This window comes from Myotis myotis, unplaced genomic scaffold, assembly GCF_014108235.1.
Source record: "Myotis myotis isolate mMyoMyo1 unplaced genomic scaffold, mMyoMyo1.p scaffold_m19_p_1, whole genome shotgun sequence".
NCBI lineage: Eukaryota > Metazoa > Chordata > Mammalia > Chiroptera > Vespertilionidae > Myotis > Myotis myotis.
Genome location: NW_023416313.1, coordinates 151,535,657 through 151,559,988, shown reverse-complemented (window position 1 = coordinate 151,559,988; position 24,332 = coordinate 151,535,657). Strand labels below are relative to the sequence as shown.

The 24,332-nt window shown below is 36.0% G+C and overlaps 2 protein-coding genes across 2 annotated transcripts; both read right to left on the bottom strand.

Moving 5' to 3' along the window:
• Nucleotides 1-959: 959 nt before the first annotated feature.
• LOC118674294 (olfactory receptor 4K2-like) lies at nt 960-1,919 on the bottom strand. Its single transcript, XM_036345922.1, has one exon. The coding sequence runs from the start codon at nt 1,917-1,919 to the stop codon at nt 960-962; it is 960 nt and encodes a 319-aa protein (XP_036201815.1).
• Nucleotides 1,920-13,689: 11,770 nt separating this feature from the next.
• On the bottom strand, nt 13,690-14,625 carry LOC118664318 (olfactory receptor 4N2). Its single transcript, XM_036324295.1, has one exon. The coding sequence runs from the start codon at nt 14,611-14,613 to the stop codon at nt 13,690-13,692; it is 924 nt and encodes a 307-aa protein (XP_036180188.1). The 5' UTR covers nt 14,614-14,625.
• Nucleotides 14,626-24,332: the final 9,707 nt, after the last annotated feature.

Here is a 24,332-nt window from a genome sequence, read left to right as displayed (position 1 = left end):
CTCTCTCATTGATGTTTCTAACGCTCTATCCCTATCCCTTCCTCTCTGTAAAAAATCAATAATATATATTTTTTTAAAAAATTATTTTCTTCCACAGGTTATGTTATATTGAAAATAAGACCCAAAACTCATACTAAGACTAATAATACTTTTGAATATTTTATTTGAGATGAAAATGTCACAAATTTAACAGTTAATAATTTTCCAAATGTTTTATCTTTGAATTAAATGAATTCATCATATCTATGATATTCAGCCAGGTGTTAATGGATTAAACTTTTAAAAGTTTGATTAATTATCTGCTATATCAATTATCAAGTGTGATAATTATATGCCTATTAAGAAACCATATTGTTAAATTTCAGGACCTCCAAACTGTTCTCTTTTGTTCAAAGTTGACTCAGAGCTAAAACAATTAGACCCATTAAATCAAGATTGTTCAACAATATTCAAAATAATGTTTATGATGTCAATTTTTTTCATGAAAATATTCTACTTCTATGGAAAAAAAACAACAACTTATTATGCCCAAAACTCTAAGTTAAAGCTCTACATGTGGATACCATCAGAGTACCACAAGGTTATGCAGCTGAGTGATATGTTCTGAGTTAGAATACTAGTGAAGAATATTTTATCTCAGCCTTCTCTAAGTAGTCTTAATCTAAGTATGTTTATAGGGTTCTATCTATAAAACCTGAATTCATGTTCACAAATTTGATGTGCACATTTTTCTATGGAAAAAAAATAGATTTTTGACAGATTTTTAAATGGATTCATAATCTTAAAAGGATTGTAAACACTGCACTGACTTTTAAGCAAGATATTTTATATTTTCAACCTTGGCTTTTTATTTTCATGAATTTAGACTAAATAACTTAAAAGGCAGCTAGTGAGTTTAATTTTTCTATTGCACTAAGGACAGAACTCAGGATACGAAATCTCAGACAGGAGGTCTCTGTTCACTGCACTGGATATCTTGGGGTCCTTTTCCCAAGATATAAATATTGATTACTTAGTTTCTTCATCACAGCTGTTTTCACTTCCTGATTTCTCAGAGTATAGATAAGTGGATTCAAAAAAGGGGTGAAGATGGTATAGAAAACAGAGAGAACTTTGTCCACTAGGAAGTTTGTGAAAGGCCACACATAGATGAAGATGCAGGGCCCAAAGAACATTAACACAACAATGAAATGTGCAGTGCAGGTGGAAAAAGCCTTAGATGATCCTATGGAAGAGTGGTCCTTGATAGTAATAAGAACAATAATGTATGAGGTGAGCAAAAGCAGAAAGCTTATAAGAGCAATCACACCACTGGTTGAGATCATGAAAACCCCAAGGACATATATATCTATACAAGACAGCTGGATGACCAAAGGAAGGTCACAGAAGAAACTATCTATAACATTGGGGCCACAGAAGGGTAAATAGAGAATAAAAGCTAACTGGCTCATCGTATGCAGGAAGCCCACCATCCAAGAAGTTACCACAAGCCCAACACATACCCTTTGGCTTATAATAGTTGAATAATGGAGAGGTTTGCATATGGCAATGTACCTGTCAAAAGACATGGAGATCAGCAGCACAATCTCAGTCCCAGTGAAGAGGTGCAATAAGAAGATCTGAGAAATGCAACCCTCAAAGGAGATGGTCTTGCGTTGAGCAAAGAAGTCCATGATCATCTTTGGAGTGGCAAAAGAGGACAGGCACATGTCAATGAGAGACAAATTGCTGAGTAGGAAGTACATGGGGGAGTGAAGGTGTGGGGTGGACAGGATCGTGAACAAAATCAGGCAGTTACCCAACATGGTCATTAAATAGAAAACGAAAAATATCACATTGAAGAAAATCTGGAGCTCAGGAGAATCAGTAAGTCCAAGAAACACAAATTCAGACACTCTGGAATGGTTGAACCCCTCCATTGATCTACAGACTTTGCTCTAAAATGACAAAATGGAACAGAATGATAGAGCTAGAAAATGTGACACTTCTATAAGTACATAATAAGGAGTTATGATATTAGTTAATACTTTACTAGAGTATTGATTATTGCCTAAAATCCAACTAATAACTATCTCAGTAACAATTTTTTCTTTTTGGAATCACTTAAAAATTGCTATGAGATATCAATTCAAATGGACAACTTCTTGGTTTTGACTAGCATTAGTACATGTTGGTTTATATTCATCACATACCCACACTATAATTTCCTGTTCTGAATGTTACATAATCAATATTTATAGAGGAAGATTACACTGAATTAGTGTGCTCTACTTAATAAACCAGATAAATAAAAAAGTTAAATAAAGGTGGAAATCGCAACAGTTTCTGTTAAACCAAAAGAAAAAAGCAATTATATTGAATCCATTATTGTTGAGTACTGGATTTAAATAACAGTTTAACATGATTTCAGAGGACTCACTTAGTTTACGAGGGTGATAAATGATTTTTCATTTAAGTGAATTCCCAATCTTCTCAGCTACAGAAAAATCCAGTTTCATTCTCATTTCACTTGCCTACTTTCAAAGTGTTTTGTCAGTATTGATAAGTACTATTTTTATCTATTAAAATTTAAATGATAAATTAATTTCTAATTCCATAAAACTACTGATGACCAAATGATATATCCATAACATATGAGAGTTATTCTCAACCTTGTTACTTCATAATCTCATAGAAACATTTTAAAAAAAGAAGAAATCCCTCTTTCAATTTTCCTCATGCTGCTCAAATACATCTATTTTTATTGATTAGGGAAAAAAAGGTTTTAGGACTGGGCCAGGAAATGCATAAGATGAGTGTTGGGTATCTTGTAGTACCAGAATATAAGATGCTAAAAACAAAACAAAGCAAACAAAAAACCCACATTGATGGCAGCATGTCAAAGTGACACCAGAGCCAACTGAAAGAGGACTCATTTCAAAATTGACTTTTCAATTTAGAGCACATTTCAAGTTCTGCAAATATGTCCTATGGCACTTTTCATCTAGGCGACCTCCCTTTTTCCCAATTGGAAAAATATATGGTTTCACCCTCATATACTTTACATATTCAAATTGTTCTATCAATATTGATAAATATTTTCTTAATTTCTCAGAGAACAATATTCCAGAAATCTTAAAACTGAACTGTGGCAAAAGGGCTAATGGTTAAAGTATTCTTGACTTGCTCTGTGATCTTGATCATTCCTCAGTAGCCTCTCAGAGACTTGCTTCTTTGTCTGTGAGAATTAAATTAGGTGGTTATATAAAGCAGTAAAAATATTTTCTGGGTAAGTTTCATGAACTCTCCAGGTTTCCCAAAGCAAATTTAAGAATACTGTTCAAAAATAATCAGTTTGACTTATTGTATTAATACTAGTAGTAATAATTGCAGTAAAAATATTCTAAGTTTCAATTCATAAATTAGTAACAGATATATGCTTCCAAAACAACTTCATCTTTTTAAAGTTAAATTACTTATTTTCATATGAAAATTATATGAGTACCTTAATATATTAAATGCACTGAAAATTCTCAGCCTTATATATTATTTCTCCTACTTTCCTGACTTAATAATGTAGTTATTAATGAGAGCGTGGAAACTCTTACTATATTCAGTTTACATACATAATAAATGTATTATGTATTCATTGTCAGTGAATAGAGTTGTCAGGTTTTTACCTCCTTTCGTTTCAAAAGGGTACCTCCAGTACCTATTTAGTGGAATCATTCATCCTTATAGACAAGTTATATATATATATTCTTTACTACTCCTCTATTATTTTTGCTTTATATAATTATAAACAAATATTTTTTGCTAACTGAAGAACACAAACTAAAATTGCTTCTCAAGATCCTTAATATTATTTCCAGCTGTTAACCTACCAGCTACTCATCAGGGATCAAAAACACCACATCCTGCAAGATTCACAAGCCTACTGAAATCACCATGGTCCTTAGTAAGCATCAGAAGTGTGGAATATGGATATATATTTTCTCTAGTCTTGGTATGAAAGCCACTCGAAGACAGCAACATTTAGGAGATCAGGGATTAGACACAACGATCTATTTGCAGAGGGAGTTATTAAAATGTTTAGCAACTTTCCCCAAAGTTACAAGAAGAACTGTGAGGAGTGTCTTTGCTATTGAAAGTGAAGATGCATATCATGTTGAGATAGTGTGATTACAGAAACAGCACAACTGGCACTGGCCTAGGAGGAGAGCTTTGCGAAGCCATTTAAGAAGTATTTAAGGAGCAAAACATTGCTCCTTTGAATATGGAAATATTGCTACCTTTCTGCCCCAGTATTCTATGTGCCAAAGTTGGAAAATTACTCTTTTTATGGTAAAGACATTAAAAATTAGTACAGGCTAAAAGGTATGATAGCTGCTGCCACAGGTGGCTGAAATCTGAGGAAGAGGTAGGGCAAGTTGGAAAACCCAAAGTACCTGGAAGAAGTGAAACAGTTACTATGCAAGTACCCTAGAGGGAGGATGTAAGGATTGAACTATACAAACAAACGTAAAGCATTCCGCACTATACCTGGCACAGAGGAATTGCTGGATAAAATATGGTAGAAGGAATAGCGGAGATTATTATAATTATTAACATTATTTTTTGAAGTGTCCATGAAACATAATCCAGGAAAATACTAGATGTGGATTCTCAACTTAAAACCATAACTGAGAATCTTTCTATGTTTACCTGAAGGCCAATCATTTATCTGTGACTTGCTCTCCAAACCCAACTTTCTTCCCAAATAGCTCAGTGATTTGAACCCTTCACAGCTACCATACCTACTCTACATTCCCCACAGGACTAGCAAACCAGCCCAACATAGTCTTCCCAGCTGATCACATTCCTTTATGACTCTGAAATAAGAAAACAAGTGACTAAGTCTTTAAGATCTTTAAATGTTTTCACCTGTTAAAGAGAGAGAAAGGAAATGACTAAAAAGACCCCCAAAAAGAAAGAAAAATAAAAAAGCCAACCATCACACACAAAGATTTGGTAAATTCTAAAGTATTTGCCCTGGTTTAAAACAAAAGGTAAGTGTATATCATTATTACTGGAGTTATCATGGAAAAGGCAAGAAAATTAACAGAAAAATAATAAAAATAAAAGATAATTTAGAAAAACAAACAATCCAATTAAAAAATGGGCAAAGGACCTAAATAGACACTTCTCCAGAGAAGGTATACAGAAGGCCAAGAGGCATATGAAAGAGTGCTCAAAGTTACTAATCATCCAAGAGATGCAAATTAAAATGACCATGAGGTATTACCTCACATCTGTCAGAATAGCTACAATCAATAAGTCAACAAACAACAAGTGCTGATGAGTATGTAAAGAAAAGGGAACCTTAGTACTCTGGTGGTGGAAATGCAGACTGGTGCAATCACTGTGGAAAACATTATGGAGTTTCCTCAAAAAAATAAAAAATTGAACTGCCGTTTGACCCAGTGATCCCACTTCTAGGAATAAATCCTAAGAATCCCAAAACACCAATCAGAAAGAATATATGCACTTTTATATTCATAGCAGCATTATTTACAACTAGTGGCCCACTGCACAAAATTCGTGTACATTAAAAGGGAATTATTAGAGGAAATATTTTAATATTGCTATTTGCCCTTTCTCTATAATACAAGTGTCAGAGATGAAAGAAAATTAGTAAAATGTATATGAAAATCTCCCTCCTATCAGAGTCTGGGGTGCGCTGTGGGACCCAGAGTCAAGTCCCCGCCCATCCACGCATGCCTTGAGATCGCACAAGACCCAGACCCAGCCGGCCATACCCCCATCAAGCCCTGCAGGGTGGGGGGCACAGCCTCAGGTCACCCGGCCCAGTGACAGGCAGGGGGCACAGCTTCAGGTCCCCTGTCAAGTCCCACCGGGTGGGGGGTGCAGCCTTAGGTCCCCCATTCTGGTGCTGAACAGGGGGTGTGGCTTCAGGCCCCCCCATGTAGCCTCAGGTCCCCCGGCCCTGGCACTGGGGTGGATGGCATGGCCTCCGGTCCCCCAGCCTGGCCTCAGGTCCTCCAGCCCTGGTGCCAAGGCAGGGGCCACAACCTCAGGTACCCCAGCCCCAGTGTGAGGGCACGAGGGCACAAAGGCATGACAACCATTTGCATATTAGCTCTTTATTATATAGGATGGCTAAAATCTGAAAACAGCCCAAGTGCCCATCAGTAGATTAATGGATAAAAAAAGCTGTGGTACATTTACACCATGGAATACTATGCAGCAGTAAAAAAAAGAAGGCTCTCTTACCCTTTGAGACAGCATGGAGAGACCTGGAGAATATTATGCTAAGTGAAATAAGCCAGTCAGAAAAAGACAAGTATCACATGATCTCACTTATATGTGGAAGCTAATGAACAAAATGAACTAACCAACAAAAGAGGCCCAGAGGCATGGAAGCATGGCACAGACTGACAAATCTCAGAGAAAAGGTGAGGTGGGGGGAATAGATTAAACAAAGAACTTATATATGTGTGTGTGTGGCCCATGGACATGGACAATAGTATGGTGGGGGCCTGGGGTGGACAGGGGCTGGGTGGAGGGGGTGGTGGGGGAATAGAGGGGACATCTGTAGTACTCTCAACAATAAAAATAAGTATAAATTTTTTAAAAGAGCATGAAGGGCTTCTGCGGCATTATGAAACGGTTCTGTAATTGGTTGTGGTAGTGGTTACATGAATTTACACATGTGCTAAAATTCATAGAACTGCATACCAAAAGAAACTAAAATCAATTTTACTTTAAGATAGTTTATAAAGTAAAATTTTAAAAAGCAAAATCAGGTAATTCAGTACAGTGGCCAGTTACAAAATAAGCAAATAAAACCAATAGCTTCTTATAAATCAATTACCTGTTTAAGTATACAATAAAACACAGCCTATTCAGATGAACATTAAGATATACAAATAGGAATAATATGAATCAGGAATATGTTGTATTTGTGTGACAACAAACTATATTACTTTATAAAAAAAATAAAACAACTGGAATAAATTGAAACATATACTGTGTTATTGGATGGAAAAAAATCAATAACATTCAATACATAAAGTCCTATAAACGCTATGTAAGTTTTTTGATTTAACAAAATAATTTTCAAAATATTTCTAGAAGAAAGTCAGATGTGAGTAGTAAAGAATTAGAAATAATATTTCTAATATGCAAAAGTATTATAAAGCCATAATATTTAAATGACTCATGAGAAGCATGTGACACAATGAAAAAATTAATGTAAGGGACCTGAGAGTACTGAAAAATAGATATAGATGCAAAAATATGTAAGAATTTATAATATTACTAGTGGCCTGGTGCACGGATTCATGCACATTGAAAGGAAATTAATTAGAAGAAATATTTTAATACAGCTATCCACCCTTTCTCTATAATAGAAGTGTCAGAGAGGAAAGAAAATTAGTCAAATGTATATGAAAATAATATATAAATTGATTAATAACTAAACAACATGATATAACAACAAAGACATGATATAAAAACAACAAAAACATGATATAAAAACAACATTGATAAAAAACAATGACTGATAAATTGATTAAACTTATTCTAATATCTCCCTGTATACCACATTAAGAGTAAAAACACTTTCAGAGTGCTTGACTAATTTTCCTTGTGATAAAGTATTTACAAGTTTAACTGTAACATCACACGCTCTTCAAACTTGAGAGAAAGCAACATATAACTGACCATGTCCGAAAACGGGTTCAGGTGGGAATATTCCTACTCTGTCTAGAATTTGTCCTTGTGATTTATTAATAGTCATCGCAAATGCTGGCATCACGGGAAACTGTCTTCAAATTAATTTAAATGGGAGGCTGCGGGAAGCTACCGCTTGCCAATACTGTTAGTGCACCAAGGAACGTGATAGGCCAATGGACCTTGGGCGTTAGCAGAGCTGATGATAAGCACTGAGTGTTGAGATAGTGGTGGCTCAAGGCAGTTTCCTAACCTGATAATCCTTTTACTATTTACCAAACTTTACCTTTGATATGCCTGTATGCATTGCTAAAGGGCAAATGTGTATTCCAGTAAATTAAAAGCGGACTGGCCAGAGGTCAGGGTGTCTCTTCAAGAAAGAGGTCTCTACCTGGCCCCCCATGCCTTCTAAATTCATATTTCTTGTATAGTATTTTCATTTGTGCAGCAGGCCCTCCTTCAGATCCTGAACCCCACCATGCAGATTGTGGCTGGAGGCCAGTGTCAGACAGGGACAAATAAATTCTTGGAATTAGAACAACCTCTCCTTCCACAGATCCTGTTAATACTTCAGCTTTGATTATATTAGGTCACAATCTTTTGATAATAAATCTAGTACGATTACAAAGATCCCATTTACTATTAAGATTTCTCAGTAGCATGATGATTGCACCTACTTTCAATTTTAATTTACGACACAGCATTCCTGAAGGAGTAATACTATTAAAATATTCATGGGAAATTTTCCCTTTTCCGCATTATCCGTTGAATCGATGGAATCATCATTCAAATAGGTGTGAAAATCTCCATCGATTTTTAAATTGCCAGTGTCCATCATATGTACAGGCTGGCCGGTCAGCCGTTCGGACAGACATACAGTCAGTCACTTAGCCTTTTATATAGATAGATAATGTTTACAGTATTATAACCTTAATTGGCAAAAGAGATTTTTCAGATAAAATTAAGGCTGCTGATAAACTAAACTTAGAATGGGGAGATCATTCAGCATTATCCTGGTAACTCAATAGAAACACAAGAGTCTTTAAAAGTGAAAGAGGGATTTTGTAGATATCAATGAAATAATTCTAAAATTTATAAGGGAAGACAATAATCTTGGAATAGCCAGCCCAGCACTAAAAAAAGCACAAAGTGGCAGGACTCACACTAACCACTTTAAGACATATTCTGAAGACACTTTAATCAAGACAGCATAGTATTAATGAAAGAATACATAGCTCAATGAAACACACTACATAGCCTAAAATAGACCCACACAAGTATAGGCAATGATCTTTGACAAAGGAGCAAAAGCAATTCAGTGAAGAAGAAGGTGTTTATTGTGCCGAGCCAGCTCAGCCAAGGGTTCCGCAAGCCTGAGGGAGGGTGGCAAAGGATGAAGAAATGACAGACAAAGAGAATAAGCTGGGTCTGGATCTTCCTGTGCCTGGCTGAGGCCACAGAGAGAGATCCAGAGGCAAGCTGAGCCTTTATTTTATAGCCAGACGTAAACAAGGTAGTGGTCACCATAGTTACAATGTTCTTGTGAGTTTCACTTGTTTTGGCAGCACTTGCTACATCTCCCTCAGCCCATTAGCTTCCCAGATAAGATCTAGGGAGCATCATAAGGTCAAGCCTAATTATACTAAGAGGACTGTGCCCTCTAAGCTGGGACTTGTTTGTGGCTTTGCCAACAAGTCAGTCCGAGGCTTAACCCTATAGTCGGGCCCCACAGTTTATACCTGTAAAACTGACAAAATTTTAATATTAGATATTTCTGAGTGGTGGAATTGTATGTAATTTTCACATTATTTTAAATTCATTTATTTAACAAATATTTATGAGCACCTACTTTCTGCCAGGCAGTTGACAAATAACTCCCTGCTTTCATGGATATTGGAAAAAGACAGGCAATAAAATAAATATGTGGAACATATGTCATGTTAACAGGTGATAAATACTGTGGACAAAAGTAATGTAGGGAAGAGGGATATGGAGAATTGTGAGAGTGGGTTGCAACTTTTAAGAGGGTGGTCAGGGAACGTCTCACATGGAAAGGTGATATTTAAGGAAAGGACTGAAATAAATTATGAAGTGAGTTATGCCAATCAACACCTTCGGAAAGCACATTCCAGACAGAGGAAACAGTAAGTCCAAAGTCCTGGGAGGGGCTGGGACAACGTGGCACATTCTAGGAGCAGGAGGCCAGTAGGGCTGAACAGTGTGGAATGGAGTAGGATGAGAGGTCAGAGAGAGGAACCGGGGAGGAGTTTTTTTGTGTGTGTGTTTTTTAATATATTTTATTGATTTTTCACAGAGAGGAAGGGAGAGAGATAGAGAGTTAGAAACATCGATGAGAGAGAAGCATCGATCAGCTGCCTCCTGCACATCTCCTACTGGGGATGTGCCCGCAACCCAGGTACATGCCCTTGACCGGAATCGAACCTGGGACCTTTCAGTCCGCAGGCCGACGCTCTATCCACTGAGCCAAACCGGTTTCGGCACGGGGGAGGAGTTTTGATATAGAAAGGGTTGGGTTGTATGGACTTTTATGGTAGATAACAAGGAAGGACTTCAGCCCTTACTTTAAGTAAGATGGGAGTTATTGAGGGTTTTGAGAAAAGGAGGGTGATGATGTGACCGTATTTTAATTAGGTGATTCTAGATGCTCAGCTAAAAATAAACTAAAATAGGACAAGAACAAAACTGAGACTAGTAAAGAGGCTACAGCCATAAAAGATGATGGTTTGGGCTCAGATGGTAGAATTTGAAGGAGAGATCATCTATTCTAGCAGTTTTATGATGGCAGAGCTAATCCATACTTGCTAATACATTGCATGTGTAATATGAGAGAAAAGTTTCTAAAATATGAATCCAATATTTTGGACTAGAGATTGGAAGGGTGGAATTACAATTCACCAAGATGGGTTGTGGGGTGGAGAGAAGGGTGTAGTAAAGATGAAGCGTCAGTCTGGAATATTATGTGTGAGGTGACACTAATACATTAAAGTTGAGCTGTTGCAGTGGCATAGGATGCTGGCTCTGGGACAGGAGCCTAGAGTTCACAAGATAGATATGTATAGAGTTAATCAACGTGTAGTTGAAATTAAAAGCTGGACAGCTAAGAAGAAACTCTCAAAGAAAAATGAGAAAACAGCTGGTTTAGTGGAGGGAGACTATGAAAGTGGATTCCCGAGAAGGCAGTGATCCACTGTGTCAGATGCTGCTCAGGAATCAAATACAAGACCTAAATAAAGATCATTGATATCATTGACGTTCATGACAAGAGCTGTTTTATTGGCCTGATCAGATGAGTTGAAAAGGAAAGAAATTGGAAGCAGAGGGCATAAACATGCCAGCCTGAAAAGGCTAAATACTGTATATTCCAACTATATAACATTATGCAAAAGGCAAAACTACAAAGAAAGTCAAAAGGTCAGTGGTCACCCAAGGCTTGAGGTAAAGGGAAGGGAGGGTAGAATGTACAGGCAGAGCACATAGAATTTTTAGGACAGTAAAACTATTCTGTATGATACTATAATGGTGGACATATGACAATGCTATTTGTCAAAACCTATAGAAATGTAAACCACTGACATTTTTAAATAATGTATCAGTATTAGTTCATCAGTTGTAACAAATGCTCCACACTAATGCAAGATATTAATAGGGAAAAATACATGGGTGTTGTGGGGGGCAGATTATATGGAAACTATATTTTCTGCTTAACTTTTCTATAAAGCTAAACTGTTCTTAAAATATCTACTACTTTTCTTAAGTATAAACAACTTTGAGAGCTTTGCTGTAAAGAGGAGAGAAATAGGGTAATATGTAGAAGGAGAAAGGTGACAAAGGGTTCTATTTAAGGTGAAAGAAATGTGCTTATATGCTGAGGGGGAAATTCAATAGGGAGAAAAAAAATAATGGTGCAGAAGAGACAGAGGAGAATTACCAAAGTAAATGCCCTGAGAAGTAAAGAGGAGATGGATTCTGAAGCTCAGATGAAGGAATCGGCTTCTGTAGGAGAGTATTTGTCACCCAGTCTCAGGAGAGAGAAAAGGAAGCATGGTCCAGGTGCAGGTGTATGGGTAGATGTAGTGGTAGGAGCTTGTGGAATTTTCTTCTGCTCCTATTCTCAGTGAAATAGGAAGTGAGATGATAAGCTAAGAGTGAGGATGGGAAAGAAGAAATTAGAATACTTTCTATACTCTGAATATTTTTACCATGCACATGAATTATATTCACAAACACTGTAATTTTGATTATTTTTAAAAATAAAAATTAGTCCCTTGTATTTTTTGGTAACAGATTTTCTTTGGATGCTGCCCACTCAGTGTATTCATGAGACTTGATTTGGTTAAGTTAATTAGGCAGGGAGGCAGTAGCAGAAAAGGCTTTGTTTGGCTAGAGGAGACCTGATATGTACACATTGGCTCTGGATCATCATCTTGATCCCATCCCAGTTCTGTGGCTAACGTGGTGGCATTTTTCGGACAACAGATAGCAAAGATTGTAGGCAAAACCACTGTCTTGATAGTCTAGGTCTTTGTATTGTTCTAGAAGTCATCTCTGGATGCCCAGCATATTGTATGTTCTTCCAGACTTTTCAACTATTTTGTAAGCACAAAACTGTGTATATTAAATCATACTGTGTTTAAAATAACTAGGATGCAATAGCTTCCCAACTGGTTCATTAAAGAACTATCATTATACTCAGTGTGAAATCAACAGAGGATGAGATCAACAAATAGCTATGAGTCATAAAAATCTGCTAGAAGTAATCATGACATTCTGGAGAAAAGAAAGTGAAATGTTTCCATCACCTTTTCACATAAAAATGACCAGCTTGCCCTAACCGGTTTTGCTCAGCGGATAGAGCGTCAGCCTGTGGACTGAAGGGTCCCAGGTTTGATTCCGGTCAAGGGCATGTACCTTGGTTGAGGGCACATCCCCACTAGGGAGTGTGCAGGAGGCAGCTGATCAATGTTTCTCTCTCATCGATGTTTTTAACTCTCTATCCCTCTCCCTTCCTCTCTGTAAAAAATCAATCATATATATATATATATATATATATATATATATATATACAAAAGAAAAATCCTGCAAAAAAAAAAAATGACCAGCTTTCTTTTCCCTTTCTCTAATTATGGGGAAAATATATTTATAAACATAATTTCCCCATTGGTAGGTTTACAGTTGTGAGGATGCAAAACACAAAGTTTATTATTATATTATTATTTATTAGTGATTGTATTTTTTTCCAAAGGAGGAACTGAAAAATCTACTTTTGCTCCTCCCTTATTGATATTTGCACAGAATTAAGTGTTTACAGCCCTAAGTAATTTATAAAACTATATTAGAGAAATCACTATTGCTTCAAACCTTAGAATGACATTATTATTACAAAAAAGTAACTCTATACTCAGTTTATAGACCCACATGTATGTTATACACCCAGCAGTATCTCTAACTTTAACTCTAATTGTTTACACATTCACTTATTATATATCAGTCAATTTGAATTTTGTTGTGTTTCTTAAATATACCTAGTTCATACTATCTTCAGACTGTTGCACTACCTGTTTCCTCTGCCTAGAATGCTCTGCCTGTAGATATTTGTATGGTTTGCTTTTTTGGATATCAACCAAAATATTACCTCCTCAAGAAGACCTGTCTTGATAAACTGAAAGTAAACTGATTACCCCCTCCAACTTCACACTCTCTATAAATTTTTCAGGACGGTATTCTTCCTGAAACCATGCTATTTATTTTCTATCTTAATGGCTGTCTATTTTCACCAGAAGTAACTTTAGGAGATCAGTAACTTTACTTATCTCATTAATAACTCTTTCTCCAGTGCCTAGAATAGTTCTGACAATGGGAGATGCTCAATAAATGAAATTTTTTGGGAATGTATACATTAATTTCAGAAGAAATTCTTCAGTTTTTATTTTCATATTCTTCCCTTCCTCCCTTTCATCATGCTAAGTGCTGATTAAGCAACCTCTTCATGGAAGCTTTTATTTCCTGATTGCGAAGAGTATAAATCACAGGATTCAATAAAGGGAAGATCACAGTGTGGAAGAGAGAAACCACTTTGTCAGCTGGGAAGGCTCTGAAGGGGCGAGTGTAGATGAAGATGGCAGGTCCAAACATGATAAGTATAATAATGACATGAGTAGTACAAGTGGACAGGGCTTTGTTCTTCCCCTCAGAGGACGACCGATGGACCCGACAGATGATGACTGCATAGGAGGCCAGAAGGCCCAGGAAGCACAGGAGGGTGAGCAGGCCACTGTTGAAGACCATCAGGAGCTCCACCACAAAGATGTCTGTGCAGGCCAGCTTGATGACCTGCGGCACATCGCAGAAAAAGTTATCCAGTTGGTTTGGGCCACAGAAGGGCAAGCGGAGGATGAGGGCCACCTGAATGATGGAGTGGACAAAGCCTCCTAGCCACAGAGCCAACAGCAAGGCATAGCAGGCTCGGGGGTTCATGACAGTTGAATAGTGTAAAGGACGGCAGATGGCGATGTAGCGGTCAAGGGCCATCACGACAAGGAGTAGCCCTTCCCCTCCTCCAAGGAAGTGCAAGAAAAAGAGCTGAGTGATGCAACCCTTGTAAGAGATTACCTTCTTCTCAGAGAGGAAGTCCACCAGCATCCTGGGAGCCACAATGAAGGAGTAGGATGCATCCAGGAATGCCAAGTTGCCCAGGAAGAAGTAGAGGGGGGCTGTGAGGCCAGGGTCTGATCTGATGGTGAGAATGATGAGGAAATTTCCAGGGAGGATGATGAGGTAGAAAATTAAAACTAGCACAAAGACCAGCAGCTGAATATTTTGAGACTGGGTCAGACCAAGGAGGATGAATTCAGTTACCACTGTGCTATTCTCAATCACCATCTCCTCTGCCTGCAGTACATTAAGAAGCAGAATTTATTATTATGATTATTTCTTCCATAGACTCTAGTTTTTCTCCAGTAAAATATTTTACATGTCTATTGTTTCAATTAAAAACAACATGTTTCAACCCTCTCCAATATCCTGGTTAAACTCTGAACCTTTCCTTCTTCCAGACTTAAAGCAGGAAAGCAAATAAAAATGCCGTTCTTAAAGCCAGACTCTTATTCCCATTCACCAATGGGCTTCCATAGAACTGCTCTCCACTTTAAGAGTCTGGCATTCTAAACCTTGTGATTCCTACATTTTTGAGTTATATGAGAAGCTTCTGATTGATATACAACATAACTCCAATTATCAAGGTCTTTGCTCTTTTGTGGTTGTACTGTGCTTGAGGCTTAGCCAGTTTCTTGGAATTAGAACCCTCATTCATTAACTCAAAATTTTTACTAAGTATTTTCTCTCCTCAGTTCCTCTGAATTCCATGTTCTGCCAGCTAACTCTTTGCTTTGCTCTCTGTGTTCTCTTAGTAATAATCTCTTTGCCCTTCCTCTGGTATCCTTGTACTACCCTAACTCCAAACTGATCATCAGGATCCCAACAAATACTCTACTTTTCACCTAACTTAGAGGTAGTAACCTATCTGTATCCCTGGTTAAGTACCACCGTGTAACCATTTCATAACTTGTTCATGCAGCTTAATGGTCACTATCTGAATCTCAGTTATTCTGTACTCCAAATCTTCTTTCTCTGAGTCTCAGTATGGTACCCAAGGGAGAGTCTTTCAACAAACCATTTAGTATAATATAAAATTTTCCAGTATAAAAATATTAAATTAATTATCTCAAATCATAAAAATTATAGCATAAAAGAAGTGGAAGTAACAATAAAGAACCTATAGTCTAATCCATTCCTTTCAAAAAAAGAAAACTAAGATGACTGTGGTTACATTATTTAAGTCTAGAATGAGATATTTTTCATTATATTGACCAGTAATAGAAGAATGCAGGTATTTACTATTTAGTTTAAACAAATAAAGAAATTATTTACACAGCTTTATTAATTGATGATTTTGCATATTTGAATAACTAAAAATAATATTTCTAGTCTAAAATAACTCCTTTACAGAGCTTAGAATTAGAAGTTGAACCGTATCTAAAAAATAGAACACTAGTTATTGTGGGGGAAAAAAATCACATTTAAGGCTCAGTCTGTTTAGTGCTGGGAGCTAATTCCAGAAGGGCCATATGATTATCCATTGATGGGTTAAAAGAAAATATTATTTTATAAATATTTATTACATGTATATAGTTAATCACATATATGCATATCAGTGCATTTTAATTTTATTCTTTTTAAATATTTATAATATATATTGGTTATAATGATATATATATATGCTTTATAAGTAAATATGTGTATATCTTAGGTACATACTCAAAATATTTTTTGTTATGGGTATGAAATGTTCTTAAAGTTTGCAAATTGATAATCTACAGAAAAATACAATATAATGTATACCAATGATCCCCATACTATTTAACTAAATAATGCAGTTGTTTTAAGTAAGTTCTATGGAACATAAGGTGCAAAGAGGGGGGAAATCTTTGACAGAAAATGTTACTGAGTCAGTACTTATAAAATAAAGAAAAAGAGAAGGCTGAGGGTGAGAAAGAAAATAAAAGAAAAAAGCAGTAAGTCTGTATGATGCATTGTTTTAAAGTTACATCTTTTAGAAAACATTAAAAGTATCTACATTAACTATCCCTAGTTCTGAACAGAGTGGTTAATATATGTTCCCATGTACTACTACTAGCAATCAGAGGAACTTATGAAAGTCATACCTCAACATATCAACAGATATGAATACAAACACTATGCGCGCGCGCGCGAGAGAGAGAGAGAGAGAGAGAGAGAGAGAGAGAGAGAGAGAGAGAGAGAGAAGTTAACCCTACACAAAATTTAATTTAAAAACTATTTTGTAGGCTCTCCAATTAGCTTCTCTGCTTACTTCTTTTCTCCATTGAGACAGCCATTTGTCTCAACATTGTTCCATTATCTGCCTATACAAAATACACTTAGGAATGTTAGTCAAGAGCCCTCTTCTTGTGAATTCTATAAGCTCACTTAGAGTGGTATTTCATGATGTGTTTGTGTTTAATAATATCTCTAAGACATCAGAGGATTTTTGAAGGGCTTTGCAATTGAAGGTTGTAGGCTCTTCCATTCTTCCCTATTTTTCACCTGTTTTTTCCACTCCTATCTAACCAATGGGATTCCATACTACCTAACATACTTGATGCATTTTCTTTCCATCTCCCATGCTCATCTATGTACCTTCTGTACCTGTGATCCTGAAATGGTGGTTGTCATAGAGAGAATTTTTCTAGGTAAAATAAAATGTTTCTTTAAAAAAGTTGACAAATCACAGCCCTCTTCAGAATAAAATATACAATTTTTACCAAATTAATGGGAAAAGTTTTGTCAGAAAAGGCTGAAACAGAAATCAAAATCCTTGCTACTATATCTCTAATTTTCATTGCCATTTAAGCTAATTCTGAGATTCATCTGACTCTGGCAATAAAGATACAGTAGAGGAGTAGAAAGGTGAGGGAGATGGGCTCTCCTTATTCTTAGGATGGAGACAAAAACATTTGCAGGCAACACTGGGCATGCCTGGAGTACAAACAGTGGTCAGACCAGCTCCTGGAACCAGGTGTTTAGAAGAGACCCAAGGAGTACATTTCTCCATTTCTGTGAAACATTTCCTCATGCGTCCTTTCTAATTTTTCCTCTTCCCTTTCACTCATCAATAAGCCTATATTTCACTAATTTATTTTTCTGTTTGTTTGGTTATATTTTCCCTGTTGATTTATTGTCTCGTATAGTCCCCTAATTTTCTGTCTCTATTTGTTTTGTTTTCTTTAAATCTAGCTCTATCATTTTCTCTTCCCTCTCCCTCATAGAAAGTTTTTCACTCCTTCCACTTGTCCTCATGTTCATTGCTACTCAATTATATCCCAGGCCTATCCTGTCATCATATCTAAAAACAGAAACAAAACAAACTTTACTGTTGTTTACTTTCAAGCAAGAACGAGCAATATGTGTGCTTTCCACCATCTTCCATTCTAAACATTTGGTCTATAAAATAAAAATGTATAATTCATTCTTCAATACTTACCTTTTTCTCTTGAATGGTATTTTTCCTGCGTATAAGTGAAACCCTTAAAATGAGATGATTTTTTTCCTTTTTTTTGGTTTGTTTTTGGACTTTACTACCATATTTAGAGTCTATTTGTTGGTAGCATCTGTATGGTAATTCACATACTACACCCTTCACACATTTTAAGTACACTTGAATAGTTCAGCATTTTCATATGAAAAGTAAATTTCAGTATTATTCTAATGAAATGAATATATGTAACAAATTTTCCAAAAATTTGAGTATAGTATCTATCAGCATGTTGATTGAAGCTTGTAAATTATTTAAGTATAAATTAACAAGTTCTATATATACTTGAAAACCTGGATAAGGTTGAATAATATGATCAAATATTTAATTAACACTGATGCTGATGATAGACATATAAAACACTGAGAAAATGTATAGGTCTTGAGCCAGGAAATTCCCACATCAATAAAATGGAATGGTTAGAGTAAATTATCTCTGAATGTCCTTCAAATGCTAGCTTTTAAAGCAATGTTAGAAATATCCTTGGTTTGGGATCATTTTATCTGATCCTAATGCCTTGGCGCAGCAATTCATTAACTTTATGACCCTAGAAAAGTCACTTACCTTTCAAAAGTCTGAGTTTTCGTCTATCAAATAAATAATGTGTTGACTCTATTTGATAGATGAGGATCTATTTGATGAGGATCAAATGAGGTGACAATGGTAATAATAAGTAATTCATTCAAGTATGTTTTAACCAAAACCAAACCTGAAAACATTTAGCTGTTAAGAGGTAGCTCCATTAGACACATATCTACAAAGAAGACATACAGAAGGCCAACAGAAATAAGAAAAGATGCTCGACATCACTAATCATCAGGGAAATGCAAATCAAAACCACAATGAGATATCACCTCATACCTGTCAGAATGGCTATTATCAATCAACAAATAAGTGTTGATGGGGATGTGGAGAAAAGAGAACATTTGTGTCTTATTAATGGAATTGCAAATTGGTGCAGCCACTATGAAGAATAGTATGGAGGTACCTCAAAAAATTAAAAATGGAACTACCATATGACCCAGAAATTCCACTTCTGGGTATTTATCTAAAGATATTCAAAACAGTAATTTGAAAAGATATATGCATCCCTATGTGCATTGCAGCATTTATTGACAATAGCCAAGATATGGAAGCAACCTAAGTGTCCATTGATAAGTAAATGGATAAAGAAGTGGTAAATATATACAAAGGTATATACTTAGTTATGAAAAACAACAACAAAGAAATTTGCCTTTTATAACAACATGAATGGACCTAGAGGTTATTATGTTAAGTGAAATAAGTCAAATATATAAAGATATATACCATATGATTTCACTTACATGTTAAGCCTAAAAAACAATATAAGTTAACAAAGCAGAAACAAACTCATAGATGCAGAAAACAAACTGATAATTTCTAGATGGAAAGGGGCTTCGAGGGATGGGTGAAAAAAGATGAAAGGGATTAATAAGTACAACTTGCCTGTTATAAAAAAAATAGTCACAGGGATGTGAAGTTACAGCATAGAAAATATAGTCAATAGTATTGTAATAATTATGTATGGTGTCAGATAGGTACTAGACTTACCAGGTGATCACTTCATAAGTTAAATCAATGTCTAGCCCCTATGTTGCACACATGAAACTAATATATTGTATTCCAACTGTTACTGAAAAAATAAATTTTAAAAATAAGTAAATAAAAAAGCAAGTAAATAAATAAATAAGAGGCAGCTCTATTGAATGGAAAGATTTGCCACTAGATCTTTTCTCAATGTCTTTAGAGTAAACCTTTAGTAATGGTAGCTGCATAAATCTGAGCAATTAATAGAAGAAATTGTGGCAATGCATTAAAGCTTTGATGTAAAATTACCAATGCAGCCAGCTGTTTGTCCATAAAGTTTTTCTCAGTTTCACAACTTTCTCTCTAACTGCCAAAGTTCTATGTTGATCAATAATAGAACCATAGGCAATAGAAGAAACACAAACATATTGAGTGAAAATTCAGAGATCTGGGCTAATCTGCAAAACTATAAAATCTGTTAAATTTTTCTCTGGAGCCTTTAGCCTACCCTGTCTGCACCTTCCTCCCTTCCATCTGTACTTTACAAAGAAAATAAAACATGTCAGTATTTGTATGCTCCTTGGTTTTAACACCAGACATCAACTCTCTGAAGCCTATTGATACTTTACTTAATTGTGATAATAGAATGGGAGTTTTGTCCACCATTAAAGTAATTCTAAGGAATCAATAGCAGACAGAGATCTACTTGGGGAAGGGGAGTTGAGAATGCCACACTACTAAATTTTAGACCTTAGCCTCTGGCTCTACCTCCTGAAACTCTCACCTCTATTGCATTGCATTCCAATGCAGCCAGTAGAAAAGTTGCAATCTTCTTATATTGTCTTCTCCTTCTTGTTTCAAGTCTCCTTCTGAAAATTCGAGTCTCCAAAAGTTTTATATAATTCTCACAAAATAGCCATCCTCCCATCCTGATGAAACATTAACTGACCATTCTTGTCATTGTTCATAAATATTTATTCTCACATAGGGGAACTTAGATTTTGAAATCTCCTTTACCTCTTTAAGATGCAGTGGAGAAAGTTCTTTGGAGAATTGAGACTACCACTACTATACTGAATACCTCCAAAGGGAGTTATTAGAATGTCAACTAAATTAGACAATTTTAGACCTTAGCCTCTGGCAATACCTCCTGAAACTCTCACCTCTGGCTATACCTCCTGAAACTCTCAATAATATTGAGTGCAACATATTTTAAAAATCAAAGTTAATGTAAAAATTATAAACCCATTATCAAATTTTTTCAAATGAAGACATCAACATGGCAGATTTTTCCTTTTCCCTCAGGTTCCAACATGGCTCAGCATGACACTATTACTGATCCTGCCTTTATTTAAAATTTGGCATTTATGCCCAGTCAGTGTGGCTCAGTGGTCGAGCATTGACCCATGAACCAGGAGCTTATGGTTTGATTCCCAGTCAGGGCACATGCCCAGGTTGCAGGATCAATCCCTGTAGAGGGCATGCAGGAGGCAACTGATCAATGATTCTCTGTGATCATTGATATTTCTCTCTCTCCCTCTTCCTTCCTCTCTCTGAAATGGATAAAAATATATTTTAAAAAATTAAAAATAGCCATAACCAGTTTGGCTCAGTGGATAGAGTGTCGGCCTGCGGACTGAAAGGTCCCAGGTTCGATTATGGTCAAGGGAATGTACCTTGGTTGCCGGCACATCTCCAGTAGGGAGTGTGCAGGAGGCAGCTGATCGATGTTTCTCTCTCATCGATGTTTCTAACTCTCTATCTCTCTCCCTTCCTATCTGTAAAAAATTAATAAAATATATTTTTAAAAAATTAAAAATATTCTTTTAAAAAGTGAAAAAAGCAAACATATTGTTTTCTTCCCATTGGAAAATGAAATGTTTAAAAATGGTATTTATTTTGTTCATCATGGATTTTTAAAAATTAATTTTAATCTTTTAATGTTGACCCTAAAAACAAGTAATGTGGCCCAGTCAGTAATGCATGTGTAAGATTCAGGAGATGGAATATAAATAATGCTCATGATGATTTTCAAGGCATAATTCTTCTTAAAGAAAATGGAATATTAAAAACTTCAATTAATATTTGAAAGAAGGAAGAGAAATGCAAAGGAACAAAGAAGAGATGGGATAAACAGGAAACAAAAATTAATGTGGACATAAACTCAAATATGAACAATTATGTATTTTACATAAGTATTTTGCAAAAATATAAATTTTTATCTTCTTTTAAATCCTTTGTACTATTGTTGTCACATATTTAACTTCTACATTAGTTATAAGTCTCATGGTACTTTATTATTTTTAATTTAAGCAGTAAATTATCTTCATAAGTAAAGATAAAGATAGACTTTTTTCCATATTTACATACTTACTACCACTTCCATATCTTTTCATTTCTGCCCATAAAATCAGATTTCCATCTGGTATATTTTCCCACCAGCATTAAGAATTTCCTTTAACACAATTCTTGTGTAGGTCTACTCACAATGAATTTTCTCTCAGCTTTATGAATATTAAAATGCCTGCTGCACTTTATTAAAAAATATATCTTTGTTGTCAAAAGTATTATAGAATTCCCCTTCCCCCTCACCCGCCATTGACCACCTCCACCCAGCTCCAGGCCTTCTCCACATGTCTGTCCATGGGCTATGCATATCTATATACATAAAACCCTAAGCGACTGTTCGACCATTTGACCATTCAACCAGTAGCTATGATGCACACTGACCACCGGGGGCAGACACTCAACACACAGGCATGGAAACATGGAACAGAATGATGAATCTCAAAGGGAAGGGAGGAGGAGGAGGGTGGGAAAAGATTAACCAAAGATCTTATATTCATACTAGAGTCCTTGTGCACAGATTCATGCACTAGTGGGGTCCCTTGGCCTGGCCTGCAGGGATCAGCTGAATCCGTGCACCAGGCCTCCGACATCCCCTGAGGGGTCCTGGATTGTGAGAAGGCGCAAACCAGGCCGAGGGACCCCACTGGTGCATGAATCCATGCACCGGGCCTCTAGTATGCATATAAGTCCTTTGGTTAGTCTCTTCCCCGCTCCTTCTCCCCCGCCCTCTGAAATATGTCAGTCCTCTACAACCTTCAATGTCTCTGGATTTATTTTGTTGGTCAGTTTATTTTGTTCATTAGATTCCACATATAAGTGAGATCATATGATATTTGTTTTTCACTGACTGGCTTATTTCTCTTAGCATAATACTCTCTAGGTCCATCCATGTTGTCTCAAAGGGTAAGAGATCCTTCTTTTTTACAGTTTTCCATGGTGTAAGTGTACCAGTTTATTTATCCATTCATCTACTGATGGGCACTTGGGCTGTTTCCAGACCTTAGCTATTATAAAATAATGCTCCTATGAACATAAAGGTGCCTATATTCTTTCTGATTGGTATTTAAGACTTCGTAGGATATATTCCTAGGAGTGGGAGCACTGGGTCAAATGACAGTTCAATTTTTAATTTTTTGATGAAAATCCACACTGTTTTCCATAGTGGTTATACCACTCTGCATTCCCACCAGCAGTGTACTAGGGTTCCTTTTTCTCCACATCCTCACCTGCACTTGTTTCTTGATTTATTAATGGTAGTCATTCTGGCAGGTGTGAGGTGGTACCTCATTGTTATTTTAATTTGTATCTCCCTGATAATTAGTGATGTTGAGCATTTTTTTCATGTCTATTGGCTATTGGTATGTCCTCTTTGAAGAAGTGCCTATTCAGGTCCTCTGCCTGTTTTTTGATTGGGTTGTTTGTCTTCCTTTTGTTGAGTTGTATTAGTACTTTATACATTTTGGAAATTAATCCCTTATCAGTTGTATCATTGGCAAATATGTTCTCCCATACAGTGGGTTCCACTTTCATTTTGATGCTGATTTCTTTTGCTGTGCAGAAGCTTTTTAGTGTTATGTAGTCCCATTTGTTTATTTTTTCCTTTGTTTCTCTAGCCCTAGGACTGTGGTTGGCAAACTGCGGCTCACGAGCCACATGCAGCTCTTTGGCCCCTTGAGTGTGGCTCTTCCTAAGCCTTAGGAGTACCCTAATTAAGTTAATAACAATGTACCTACCTATATAGTTTAAGTTTAAAAAATTTGGCTCTCAAAAAATATTTCAATCAGTGTACTGTTGATATTTAGCTCTGTTGACTAATGAGTTTGCCGACCACTGCCCTAGGAGATGTATCTGTGAAAAGTCTGATATGTGAGATGTCTAATACTGTGCTACCTATGTGTTTTTCTATGATTTTTATGGTTTCTACACTTACATTAAGTCTTTTATTCATTTTGAGTGTATGGTGTAATTTGGTAGTCTAGTTTCATTATTTTGCATGTATCTTTCCAATCTTCCCAACACTATTAATTGAAGAGACTGTCTTTACTCCATTTTCAAATATTAATTGAGCACAAATGCTTGGGTTGATTTCTGGGGTATCTTTTCTGTTCCATTGATCTATATGCCCGTTCTTGTGTCAGTACCAGGCTGTTTTGATTATAGCACTTTATAGTATAGTTTGCTATCCAGTATTGTGATCCCTTCAACTTTGTTCTTTTTTTTTTTCTCTCTCAAGATTGCTGCAGTTATCCAGGGTCATTGTTGGTTCCATATGAATTTTTGGAGTGTTTGTTTTAGATCTGTGAAATATGCCATTGGTATTTTAATAGGGATTGAATTGATCTATAGATTGCTTTGGGTAGTATGGCCATTTTAATCATATTAATTCTACCAATCCATGAACACAGTATATTTTTCCACTTGTTTATATATTCTATCTCTTTTTTTCAATGTCCTGTAGGTTTCTGAGTATAGGTTTTTTTTTTATCTCCTTGGTTAAATTTATTCCTAAATATGTTAATTTTTTTGTTACTGCAATGGTAAATGAGATTATTTTTTAGTTTCTCTTTCTGAAAGTTCATTATTGGTGTATAAA